This window comes from Homalodisca vitripennis, unplaced genomic scaffold (genome assembly GCF_021130785.1).
Source record: "Homalodisca vitripennis isolate AUS2020 unplaced genomic scaffold, UT_GWSS_2.1 ScUCBcl_2326;HRSCAF=6958, whole genome shotgun sequence".
NCBI lineage: Eukaryota > Metazoa > Arthropoda > Insecta > Hemiptera > Cicadellidae > Homalodisca > Homalodisca vitripennis.
Window position 1 is genome coordinate 42469 of NW_025778438.1, and position 14629 is coordinate 57097.

The window sequence follows — 14629 nt, forward strand, 5'->3', positions numbered from 1 at the left end:
ACTTTTAAAATCTCTTAAATCACAAAAAACGTCATTTTCATCATACAAATCAACCTTGCCTGTTTAGAAATACCCGTAATTAATTATCAAGGCTGTACGTCTATTAGTTCTAGAGATATCCTGTAGGATAGTTTCTTTTTAAAAATTAACACATTTATTTTTCTTTTACGCTAAAATGTAAAATATAATTCTTATTTCATTTTATCCTTTATGCAAGTTCTAAACTAAGTCAATTGTTGAAGCCTTGAAACCTCGTCAGTGAAATTTAAGCTGTTACTATTGATGGAACCACTGAAATGAAGAAATGGTCATACAAACAGGTCATACCTTTGCCATTAATTTCAGACAGTTATTCAATTGGCTATTGGGTCGTTCAACTTTTACACAAAATACTTCTTCTCCTTCAGATCATAGGTGGTACATAAGAGAAACTTTATTATGTATTAAAACTCTTTCCAAACAAATTGCACTAGTTCTGTTGTATGTTTACAAACCCCAGTTTTTGTTTTCCATTATATAAAATTCTTTTACTTAACAATGTCTTATTTTCAGACAAGTTCGATAAATATTTATTGTGCTGAGTAAAAGTAAGTCTAAAGTAAATAAAGTTTATAAAAGCAGTTTAACGTAACTTGTGGACCATGACGGACAAACCATTTATAGGTTTCGAAATTACGGAGTATTCTCTAAAAGCATGTGACTAAACTTAAGATTCTGTTAAATTTCTTATTGCCATTACAACACGTTACAAATATATTCATGTTTTCATTGCTAAGAATAGCAATCTTTGCCATTGAATTAAATACCATGTATGGCTAATTATTTATTTAATTACCTATTAACACGAAAATGTATTATTTCATTTTAATTATATTTAATGCACATATTTTAATGTGGCTAAATTGTACGACTGGAGGGGTGTTCATTAACTTGCTTTAGTATATTCTATGGATAATATTAAGGAACGCCTAATTTAGTTTTCTGCTCAAACGTACATTTCACTACTTTTTATTCGGGAAGAATTATCGTCTAAATACGGGTACTTACTGTATCAACTTTAATTTAATTAATACTAAAATATATAAAAAATTAAAATCTTTTATAACATTTTAGATGAGTAAAGGGGCCAGAAAGGAGAAGTGAACTAAAAGTATTGAAGCTTAGTAATCTTCTACCTCTTTCTACTAGTTGTTATTAAACGGTATAGGTAGGTAAGGTATTAATTATAAGGTATTAATACTTACTCTCGTATTAATACGAGTTCTCTGATATTGATACAGCTTTAATTTAATTTATCTTGTGATCTTGACACTGTTCTAGTAACCTACCTTAAGACTAAAATAAAAACCATTTCATATATTAAAAGTTCTTGATAATTATATAGCATTTAGAAAATAACGCAACAGAATGAAATTGTAAATAAATATAAAGCCTTCTAGAATAAAAACACAGTAAATCTTATCTTTCTCATTATATTGAAGTTCAATGGACACCTATTGAATATTATCACGGAAATAATTAGGCTTAACAAAGACATTATTATCAATTAGATTTTATAGCGCCAGTTTTATTATTCCGCATACCACCGGTTTAATAAAAAAAAACTGATATGAAGATTTTGCACAAAACATGATGGAATGAGTGGTTATTGTCTTCACATAGAATAATTTGTGACATTATGTGTCACTACATTAGAGTAGAGTATCACACCACGTGACGTGATTAAGCACATTCAAATAGAGGTCACATACCGAGTGCTGGCTATAGTTCAAGATCATGTCACTTACTATAGTGTAATGTACGAACGTGCTTCACTCAGAGACTTTTCCAATGTAATGATACTGAAGTAAGTAATATATTGCTAAGTGTTAGTGAAGCCACCACCCACTCGAGGACTAGAACATTCATTTTCTGTAAGTCTGTATAAGTCGACATATCGAAAACATATTGACCAATAAACTTGATATTTTTCATTAAGTATTATTTATATATGAGAAAAACCAAGTTTAGTGATAGTTTTATGTCACTCCACAAGCTTCTATCAAGCTTTAAATAAAATTTTTATATCAGTCTTATAAGACGTAAGCATGATGGCAAATTAAATTTCCAGGAAAAAAAATAAAGGAAATATTTTAAGAAATAAATTTGAAAAAGAATACAACATGTTAAAATGTGAAATAGTAACACGTAATCATAAAATAATTAATGACCCATAACTACTCATTTGCGGGACGTATGCAAGTAAAGACTTTTTCCTGTATGATTGATTTTGTTTCGATACGTCCTGCTTATTTATAACTTTGATTTGTTAAATGTAGAAAGTGTCTAAGATATAATACAGTTATACAATCATATGTGTATGGGAAAATTTTTGACGATTTTTGGATGTCAATCGCACAAAATATTTATATTGAACAGACTTGTACGAAATTCTGCATGTAAATTTCTTAGATATGATAAAAAATATAGGCATAACTTTATTCCAAAATAACTGTCACAAATACTCTTGACATCTACCATAATGAGGTATATAAGGAAAATATTAAATATAAGAAAATCTTTTTATTGGAAATGTTCTCAATACTTTTGAAAGTTGAACAAGCATTCAATTTCTCTGGAATGCTATAGGAATTTCCAAATAGATGTTGAATTTTAATTTTAAAATGTTTAGTAGGCTATAATAAATTGAAATGGTTTTTTAATTAAGCAACAAATGTAAGGAAACATAAAAATGGTTTAAAATAATAAGCCCTGTGGTACTTTATTTCTTGTAATCATTAGACCCGATGATTGATTTATTTTAATGCAAATTATAAAATTTCAGATTAGACCACAGTTACTTGTTGATTGGTACATCAGCTATTTGGAAAGCTCCCTAACCATTTACAATACTGCCATTTAATGCTGGCATTGTAAATATTAGTCGTGGAGTGCAAACGCATTTTGGCCGATGTAATAAAATGGTGGTCTCAAATGTTTTATTTTTCAAACCAATAAATATACTTGACTCAATGGACATTAGTGAACACGATAACTCGAGGTTACACGACAACTGGTAAACTATAACTTCTGTTTGACACTAACACGATGTCTGGAGAGAAAACTGAACTATAGACTTAAAAGTATGCACGGAACTTGTATTTAAGCAACATCAGTTACAAGTTGATAAATCTAACTCCGTGGTTCAGGCTTAGCCTAAATGAAGATTTTTACTTTACTCTTTTATTTTGTAACTGTAATGTTGGCGATAGAAAAATTGCATAATTACTAAATTTGTAAGCAAACTCAAAACAATGATATTATATTTCAACACGTAACACATTTACATATATAGTCTATAAGAATAAAATAACCAATAAACTTAAAATTTCGCACTAAAACTCAGCGAAAACAGTTGTTCGACTTTTGACGTGGCGTACTACCTTGTTATTTAATTTACTCTAGGCTTAAAAAAAATATTTCATTTAAAATTATGGTTCCCAAAATTTATCCATTGTATGGTACGCACATGGGAATGTGTTGACTCACTGTTCAGACTGAATATAAGTTCCTAACAGATTTTATAAGGACTTCTGAACAGAAATGTATATATTTATATGGATTGTATCGTATTTAAAGCTAGTAGAATCATAGTTTAACCTAAATTTTTCAGGAAACATTTACTGTAATTATATTCACACCTCGACAACTTTCAATTCCATGTAACATACATAATGGGCATACTATATTAACTGGATGGAACAATATTGCATGGTAAATAATTAACTGAGTTTTAAACACAAAGCCTATCACTCTAAAAAGCTAACTTTTATTTATACCCGTCTGTCCACACGATATATGGAAACAACTTACCTACAGACTTGAAATTACGCATGAAGCTTCACTTCTATATAATGAACACTGAGTTAGAAGTAGTGAGTTCAAAGTTTCTCCATGGAGGTTAGCTGAGATTAGTGAATGTTTTGGTATTATGACATAATTTCTATTTAGTTTGCCGTGAGATGTAAACATTGGGAGAACTACAAACAACTTTATAAGCTGTCTCAGCGAAGCTATAAGACACATGGTGTGACGTACTCTTACCTTGTTAATATAAACGCAGGGATGAACGGGGGTAAAAATTATCAACAGTTAAAAATTTATTTATTGGTATTGAGAAGTATTGCTTTTGTATTCATGTACTCAAATATGTACACGTTAAACGTAAAAAACGACACAGTGATATATTGAGGTTGCCGGTAGATATTTATTTCTTCGATACGCTGAGGCATTTAATGGATGAGTATATTCGTTTTATACTGTCATATAATTTTAGTGCAGGCGTTCCCATTTGCTTTTCCACGTATTTATGTACGGTTCTCCTTTAGGCTTTTTAGTGTTACAAAGTAATGTAGATCATTCCACGTTGCTGTATAAATAAATAAAATAAGCAACCATAAAAGAGTTTAGGTGATATAAATTCTTGGTTTAGATTCTGGAAAGATTTAAATATTTTATATGTAATTTAACAAATTATATTATACATAACTTCTATGTTGGAATGACGTTCCAATAAATAGTTTCAATTTTAAATGTTTACATGCCGGAACGATGGTTATAATCAAAGATTGAGTCGTATATTATTTATGGCCTTTGGTCAGTGAAAAATTAACACAGTAGTGGGTTACTTGTACATAAGAATATGTTATATAATTTATAATAGTTGCAGACATTGTTTTTTTTACATATTTTACATAAATTTATGAGTAAGTTGTTTTTATAAATATTATCACATTATCACATTTCATACATACGAGTGGTTTTGGTGCGACTGGTAGAATGGACATTTTTACTCATTCAGAAGGAAATATTGCTTCATCCTCGGAAATTTTGTTGTAATAAACTGTCTAAATTTTGATCCATGAATTAAAAAATTAAAAAAATCTACTCAAAATCATTCGTACGTTGAATTGATTTTAGTGCCTTTTTTATCTTATGATGGAAAACTGTATTGTACTTAGCTCTCCTTTTTCGTAATACTGATTATAGGTGGAAATAAATAAACATAAACCAACACTTTAGAGCATCGTTTGTCTAGAGTTTAGTTTTTTTCCAACATTACATATTATATATGTATATATATATATATGTATATATATATATATATATATATATATATATATAAAACAACTTCCCCGTTTCAATATTAATGCGTTTCAAACAAATTATAGGATAAATAAAATAACTGAAAACAATTCTGTAGACATAAGGCAATCACGAAATTGGCATTGCTTTCTAAAACCTACCACCTTAGTCGGTACCTCTCTGAATCAGCACAGTGGACATAAGTCTCCAGTTCTGTAATTGTCATTTCCTTAGGTAGAAGAATTCCCGGCTAAGCGCCGCGGGTGCTGCTTCATTCATTTAGGATAACCTTAACCTAAACTTCTAAATTATTAGTTCATAACAGTATGTGTGATAAATTTTGAAGAACAGTATCATTTCCTACACTCTGCCTCAAATATATGAATTATATATAAGTAATGACCCACATTGAGCACTCTACTCAGTTCCACTAGGCTACCCTGCCTTAATCCTCATATCTACTCATCTCGTATAAATATAAATAATTATAACTTCTATCTAATTCAATTGTCTAATATAAATCTCTTCCCCATTTGTGAATTCTCCGTCTCCTGACCTCGTCATGCTTGACTATATAGCACGGGAATGAATAGATTTCAAATGCCCTTGGCCATCTGTATCTTGAAAAATTAAAATAAATTAAATTGGTTAGTTAACTTATAATTTAATACCTTACCTACCTATAACGTTTAATAACAACTAGTAGATAGAGGAAGAGGATTACTAAGCTTCAATACTTTAGTTCATGTCTCCTTTACGGCCACTTTACTCATCTCCAATATTATCAAAGATTTTAATTTTTTATATATTTCAGTATTAATTAAATTAAAGTTGATACAGTAAGTACCCGTATTTAGACGATCATTCTTCCCGAATAAAAAGTAGTGAAATGTACGTTTGAGCAGAAAACTAAATTAGGCGTTCCTTAATATTATCCATACAATCTACTAAAACAAGTCAAAGAAAACCCCTCCAGTCGTACAATTTAGACACATTAAAATATGTGCATTAAATATCATTAAAATGAATTAATAGATTTACGTGTTAATAGGTAATTAAACATGTATTTTACACAAGTGGCAACTGTTCCATTATTACCCAACACATTTTAGTATGTAAACATTAACGTACGTATGATAACAATGTTTGACACATTAATTTGCTTGCCCTCTTTATTTTTTTATAACCTTGTTTTTTATAACCAATATTTGTAAATTTCTCAGTTATATCGTTACTTTTTACCAAGTTAAAAAAAAACTATGTATTGTCAGAACAATTTTTAAATAAATTAGTCACAAAGTCGATACTAATATTAGTGGGATATACAATTTTAACAACACTTCTCAGTTAAATTATTACGATTAATATAAATCATTGATATAGGCAGAAGGATAACGATGTAGAGCCAATAGGAGAAAATTCTTTTTGCTGAAATATTGAACCGAAAGCACGCATATTCGTACCTATATTATTGGATAAGTATATTATTGCTTAACATTCTATAAGAGATACTTATGTATTATATAAGACTTTGTTGACGGTAACAAAAGGAAAGACCAAACTTCAAGAAAGCAGGATTGGAGCTCACTTAGTCTGATGTTTATCATTTTGATTTCCAGATCATTTCCCTCTATCTCTCTTGGATTCTTGCTGACCAAAGTTGCCCATAATGGTGGTCAAACGATTGAATTCAAGTATAATTCTTGAGACAATAGCATAATTTTTAGTATATTTTATTGTAGCTATAGGAAAATTAATTTAATTGTATACAGTTATTAAAACATATACCAGTGCTATTTTCTGTATAACGTTTGTAATTATGGTAAAATAAGTAAATAAATCGAAATAAGAATAAGCCAAACTTACGGGACTTGTCACAGTTTTTAATAATTTTAACAAGAGAAGATGCAAATAATTCACAAAACCCATAACATATTCATCTATTTCTCATTATAAACATGTCACGTATAATAATTAAAATAAAGAAATGAATTAGAGAGTTTGTTGTGATCTCTTAAAATATTTGTCTTTATTTTGTAATGTATATATATATATATATATATATATATATATATATACACACACACACATAAATAATAGAATACAAATAAAATGTCTCTTGAAAATAACGTAGCGGACACTCACTCAGTGCAATTACTTAAAACTTACTTACACCTAGCTGTTAGTAATAACACTATGGTTATACCTCAACCAAAAAACTCAATGTCTTATTAGCCTGGACGAAGGAGGGTTGTTTATTGCGCTACAGTAAGGTTCCTGGTAGGCCCCGGCTGTGTATGATGTCTACGAAGCCCTAATGAAATCCTTGACACGATGCAGCCTTGAGTTGAATATATCGAGATTAACTGCTCATAATCGTTTACAAAATTCACCGTTTAACTGCGTACATGTACAGCTTTAGAACCAAAGTAAAGTGACAGTTAAGAAATTATAGTTTGCTGTTACTACTTTGAAAAAAAACAATATATATATATATATATATATATATATATTCATTTGTTTTTAAAACGTGAAACGACACAATTGAAGAATTAAGTGTTTACAGCCACCTCTCTGAATGACCCAAAATTAACTTATGACCTTACGCATGATCTAAATGTTGTAGGTCTCTTAACTTTTATAATGTTAATGGATGTGAATTTGCATCCTATCAATGATGTTGGATCTTGTTAAATTTCAAAGGCGTATATTTTCCCTCTTTTGCACAAATTAAAGTTGCACGTCAGGTATTCTTTCAGCAAGATTGAACACCCTCCCCCCCTACTTTAGTTGGCGTGTGCGGGAATGACTCGATACTTGAATTGCCACCTTTTGGGATTGGAAAAAAAGGACTTATTCCTTGTCGCCGTGGAGATCAGCTATGACTCTTTTGGACCTTTTCCTCTAGTAATATATAGAATTTCTATCCTCACAATGTTTGGAATGTAAAACACCTTAGACAACGAGAATTTGATTGCGTGGCAACCGTCATGTTGTTTCATTAAACGACGGATTTAATTTAATGTAAATAGTTAACTCCGCAACTCCTTTATCATCTCTTATTTGAGTTTCCTGTTCCATACTATGCGTGTTATAAAATATAAAAGCAGACTTAGACGGTAGTGATTTTAAAGTAAAAATATTCACAAAAATAGCTTTTTTAATTTCTTTGAAATTTATTTGAATAAATAAGTGTTATTAAGAGGATTTATTCAAATACGCTGAGTATAATTCATTGGATAATATTAACAAACAGTTTTAGATACCTTATTATTGATTTACACAAGAGAGATCTTCCAATGAAACTTTATAAAGTGAATAAATATCATACAGTCGGTTGCTCATTTGATGTCCAAGTTTAGAAACTCACTAAAACTAAAACTGGAGCGCAATGAAAATGTCGTTACTGAGAATTTCATCCTGTTTCCTTTTGAATTGCAATAAACTGACGAACGAAACTCAGTTATGGATAGATTTATATAACTCTAGCAATCAATGGTTTAACCTCTTATCCACTAACGTGTATATTCTCTTTTTAATTGTCTGTTTTCTCCAAACCACTATTCCTGGTATCTGGTTTATGGGAGTACTTTCTCTTTTAAATATTTATCGATTCTGTACTATAATTTTATATTTACTTTGCAAATAATCTTTAAATAAATATTAATAATATTCAAGCTTTCTCCATTATTATAGTAGTATTCTGCACTAAAATTAGGGTTCCCTTTCAATTTTGGAAATATTCTTTGGCACACTAAAAATCTTTTTAGATATCAATATTCAGGATAAAGCATACACACGTTTTACTAGCAATGACAGATAGGGCGAATTCCTTATGGCATGGTACTTTGATGTTTTTGTAAAATGTAAAAAGTGTTTTTGAATTATTCATAAACGTAAGGTTAAATGAAGTAACTCAATGATTGATACCTTACGTAATTTTCAAAATTATATTTATAATATAACGCAATACACGTATATTTGAAACTTTAATTGTAATCTCACGTGTGTATTAGGTATTTTAATCTAATAAGTTTTCTAGATCATGGCCTAATTCTAGTTCTAATTCTATGAACTAGTATACTGAAATTCAAACCACTCCAGTTATCACGATCACGTATAATTTTACACTAGTCTTCAAAAGTATTCCATCCCGAATTTTTTATAGAAGATTACTAATTGCTAGTAGTTTAGTTTAGTAGTAGTGTTTAGCGACGTCATTAAATATTTATTGCTAGTTAAATAGCCAAAAATATAGCAATCTCATATGCAAAAATATTGGTTAAAAAGGTTTATTGGTAATTATTTGTAAATGCTTTGTGACCCAAATAACCACGTACCTGAAATATTCAAACTAGCGTAATTAAATTTGAAACCAAAAGTTTAATGATTGCCATTTAAAATGTTGATTATCATTTTATTTAGTAAGGAAACATTTAAATTTAAATTTTACTAAGGTAACCACTAAAATCTTAGTTTAAATACCAAGAATAAATATACAAGGTAGGTGTACACCACAACAAGTATCACGTAACAGGCTTCGTCGATGTTGCATGTTAGATTTATAATCTATAATGCATTTAATTCTCGAGAGTTCCTGCTGATTTACAGGCAGACAATCACTCATATCAGAAATTTACATGTTGGATATGTTTCGTCATATTATACAGTCTTGCCAATATAGAAATGATATTTGATGTAAAATTAAATGTCAAGGATGAAATATTTCTAAAAAAAAACTTGAGATATGATAAAGTTTTATTCAGTAAGTTACGTTTCACAGCAATGTTTAAATAATAGACTTCCGGTAAGCTTTGAAGTGTACTATTACGCAAAAGTGCGGTGAAATTAAACCTTGTCACTGACTATTTACCTTCACTTTCCACTCTATAATTTGTTTGTGTTGCTCTATAAATTAATAGTACTTCCGGCTCAGTAGGAAGTACCTCCCAGATCATTATGCAATATGCAAGCTTTAATGCGTTAATGACGGTGATTTTGACAAAGCACATTCATTTTTAGATAGCATCTATATTTTCTCAAATACTTTTTTATATCTTAATATTATATGTAGCTGAAATTTAGTGAAACCTGTAATTCCAAAAGTGGAAGGAATATCCTTTTGTCTGTCTGTATGTCTTGCACGACATCTTGAAGCAAAAATGACCTTCAGACTCTGCATGAAGTATCATTTCTATATGGGCAACACAGTGTTTAAGTATGTATTTTTTATAGACTGACCTTATATACAGTAAAAAAGTAATAAAATAAAATTTGATGTTCAAATAACAATATTATTGTTCATAGTTTGTTAAAAATATTTTTATGCTGATTTCTTTTTATCATCATGCTTATCTATAAGGCTAATGTAGAAATATTCACCAACGTTGACCTAAAGTCCATGGAGTGACATAGCACCATCAACTAATTCATGTTCCCCATATATAATTCAAGCTTCATGCAGAACTGCAAGTCATTTGTTTTCGAGATATCGTGCAGGCAGACGGACAAACAAATAAGATTCTTTAGTCTATAGAGTAATAGACTTCACTAAACTTCAGCAAATTAAAATGTTAATAAAAGATAATTTGAAGGGATGTGAGAATATTATAGACGTTAACTAAAAACAAACGTGCTTTTTATAAACTACCGTCATTAATGCCTTAAAGCTTATATAAGACCTAAGAAATTTAGTTAAGAAATAACGCTACTAATTTATTATCAAAGGACTAAGTTTACTTGAAATAATTAGCGTATGTACTGACAGGCATTCTTTGGTGAGTATTTATTTATCTTTTCTTTAAACTCTTTACACAAATAAAAATATTACATTCCTCAAAAGTAAATAAGAATTAGATAGATTTTCATGTTGATTTATCTTAAGTTCGAGTTAAAGATCTGCAGTGTAAACAGTTCCAGTTTACTAAATCTTATAGTGAATGCTTGTTTAAAAGTAACATCGTTTGAAAATTACCATAGAATATCATATTAAGCTAACTTACTGCCAAATGATACCACAAATCACCATTAACACACCAATTGTCACCATCAGCAAAGAAGGTGTACGTCCATGTGCGTGTATTAGTAGAAGGAGATCCAATACTAACCAGAAAAAAACAAACTTCGTACTTGGCTAACTGAAAAAATTTATTTTAATCAGATTCAAAGTAAAACTAAACCGCCAGAAAGCAAACGTTAATTAACGGTCATTTAACATATAAACTGGGTATTTTATCAGGCACAATGATACAAAAATAAGATTTGATTTTAAAACAATATATATATATATATATATATATATATATATATATATATATATATATGTGTGTGTGTTACCGGACAAACCCGATTTTAGGACAAACTAGTTTGGACTAGGATGTTCTAGTTTTTCCTGACCACACTAGGATAAACTAGTTTGGCCTTATTGATTACAGGCTGAACTGGTTTGGCCTAATAGCGTTAGGATAAACTAGTTCAGCCTGGTAGAATTGTTAGGCCGAACTAATTTGGCCTGGTAGCGAACGGATAAACTAATGTGGCCGGGTTCAAGGTCAGGCCAAACCCAAGCAGCCGGGTGGTGGGGGTTGCAAGTCTCGACGTGCTCGTCGCATTACATTGTTTGCTCCTACCGCTCACTCTCTCAGTCAGTATCCGCTGTGCGTGGAGTGCGTCTTAGTTGTTATTTGGTTGTTCGTTGTGCTTTGCACCGTGCTTTGGAGTGTGTCGTGTGGGAGTATTAGTGTTAGTGAGCTAAGAGAGTGGTACAAGTAACGTATACTTTAGTAGGTGGGACTATGGAGGAAGATTCTGTTAGTGGTGGGCATAGCCAGAAAAGAATGGAGAGAAAGATTCATGACTACAGTTTTACAAAGTGAAAACGAGAAATCAACACATTTCAACGTATTGACAAAAGATAAGTACCAACAGCTTATAAATGAAGTCGAAACTGCTGCAAACACAGATAAGAAGACCCCGTTGCAGCAGAGACGCCTGAAACGATTTGGTGTAATTGACATCGGAGGAGTAAAAAAATTGGTGGCAGCCGGTGAGAGAAACCAAGACATCAAGTACTATTTGACGGTAGATGAACTGTACGATGTTATCGATGCTGCTCACGGGGCAGTTGGTCACGGTGGCCGTGATAGAATGCTTGCCGAAACGTCAAAGAAATATGCCAATATTACGAAGGAAGAAATACAGCTTTATCTGTCAATGTGCCAAGTATGTCACATGAAAAAAAAAACAAAAAGAAACGAGGTCTGGTCTCAAAACCAATTTTACATTCGGAAATGAATAGTAGGTGCCAAGTTGATCTTATCGATTTTCAGACTCAACCAGATAACCAATTTAAGTTTATAATGGTTTACCAAGATCATTTAACAAAATTTGTTTTGCTTCGTCCATTGCAAAGCAAAAGAGCTGAGGAAGTTGCCTACCAACTGAATGATATCTTTTTAACTTTAGGAGCCCCGTGTATTCTACAGTCTGATAATGGAGAGAACCCAATCAGCCGGGGGGGGTGGGGGTTTTTAAACTATATTAGAGTATCATACAATGTTTAAGGGTAATGAATTATTCACATTTCGATATTCTGAGGAACAAAACTAAACGTGTTTTATTGATTACTTATTGTTACATGACAAACTGGAATGGCATTTAGAATTGCAGAGTACATTTTTCTTTTTGCAAAGGCACCTATTTGTTTTGCAGCTTGTTGTACAAGAACATTTTAGAAATCCTTGACCGCTACCAATGGAATGTTTTGTTGCTGCGGTTCTTAAAGAAATCTCGCTCTCCATATTCACGTTATTTTCAGTGAAGAATCTTTGGGCACTCACGTCAAACTGGGTTCTGAAAAAAGTCCGCAAATTGTATTCTTGATAAACAATTAAGTAAACTTAAACTTTTAACATTTGTAATTTACTGTAAACTTATATTTAGGCTGGTTTAAATGAAAAGTCGTTGAATTCGGGTAAAAAATTATGGACGATGAGGGGTTACAAATTGTGAGATCAAACACGGGTTCAAAAAACATTTTTGAAACTATAACGTTAACATAACTATAACTATAACGTTAACGTTAACATAATTAACTAAACATATGCCTACCTGCAATAGAGTGTTTGAAGAAATTCCATGTTTCGTTCCAATTTTGTACAGCCCCTCATCAGTGATATCAATAACAACTCCAATGATATTCCTTAGGTCAACTTTAGACTTGTCCACATCGGGAATGGGTATCATGACGTTATCTCCAATATTGGCTGGTGGATGTGACTTGTCACTGTGTGATTTCATTTTTTTTGCTTGCTTTCTTAGACCTTCAGCAGCGGTTTTTCTTGAATTTTTTATTTTATTTTCAGTTGAGGTATGGGTCTGAACCATATTTTCATCTTCTTCCATTAAGATATCGTCAGCTGTTTCACTTGCAGGTGTTAGGTTATTGTTTATAACCTTTTTAAGATCTTCCTCATCGTTTATATCTTTGAAAATTTCAGAGGGCAGAGATGAAGTAGAAAGTCCGACTCTAGGATCCATGCCGAACATAGCTTTATAAGGAGATTGCTTAATACCAGAATGGAAAGCTCTGTTCTTCATGAATTGTACATACCGTAATCCCTCAGACCACTTTGTTGTCTTGTTATCAGCCATCCAAGATGCGAGCATGTTTTCGATGTCTTGATTGGCTCTTTCAACTGAGCCCTGACTTTGGCTGTGCCGAGGTTTACCATGCTCAATTTTCAACTCTGGCCACAACTGTGTTACTTCAGAAATAACTTTATTAACAAATTCTCTTCCATTATCAGACTGTAGAATACACGGGGCTCCTAAAGTTAAAAAGATATCATTCAGTTGGTAGGCAACTTCCTCAGCTCTTTTGCTTTGCAATGGACGAAGCAAAACAAATTTTGTTAAATGATCTTGGTAAACCATTATAAACTTAAATTGGTTATCTGGTTGAGTCTGAAAATCGATAAGATCAACTTGGCACCTACTATTCATTTCCGAATGTAAAATTGGTTTTGAGACCAGACCTCGTTTCTTTTTGTTTTTTTTCATGTGACATACTTGGCACATTGACAGATAAAGCTGTATTTCTTCCTCCGTAATATTGGCATATTTCTTTGACGTTTCGGCAACTTAACAGCGTACAGTTCATCTACCGTCAAATAGTACTTGATGTCTTGGTTTCTCTCACCGGCTGCCACCAATTTTTTTACTCCTCCGATGTCAATTACACCAAATCGTTTCAGGCGTCTCTGCTGCAACGGGGTCTTCTTATCTGTGTTTGCAGCAGTTTCGACTTCATTTATAAGTTGTTGGTACTTATCTTTTGTCAATACGTTGAAATGTGTTGATTTCTCGTTTTCACTTTGTAAACTTGTAGTCATGAATCTTTCTCTCCATTCTTTCTGGCTATGCCCACCACTAACAGAATCTTCCTCCATAGTCCCACCTACCAAAGTATACGTTACTTGTACCACTCTCTTAGCTCACTAACACT

At 31.5% G+C, this 14629-nt stretch overlaps 1 protein-coding gene across 1 annotated transcript; it reads right to left on the reverse strand.

The window, feature by feature from the left end:
- Nucleotides 1–13233: 13233 nt before the first annotated feature.
- LOC124371955 (KRAB-A domain-containing protein 2-like) lies at nucleotides 13234–14213 on the reverse strand (the record flags this gene model as incomplete). The annotated part of the gene is made up of 1 exon (XM_046830323.1): nucleotides 13234–14213. A coding segment is annotated over exon 1 (969 nt), but the record flags the coding sequence as incomplete, so codon positions are not given.
- Nucleotides 14214–14629: the final 416 nt, after the last annotated feature.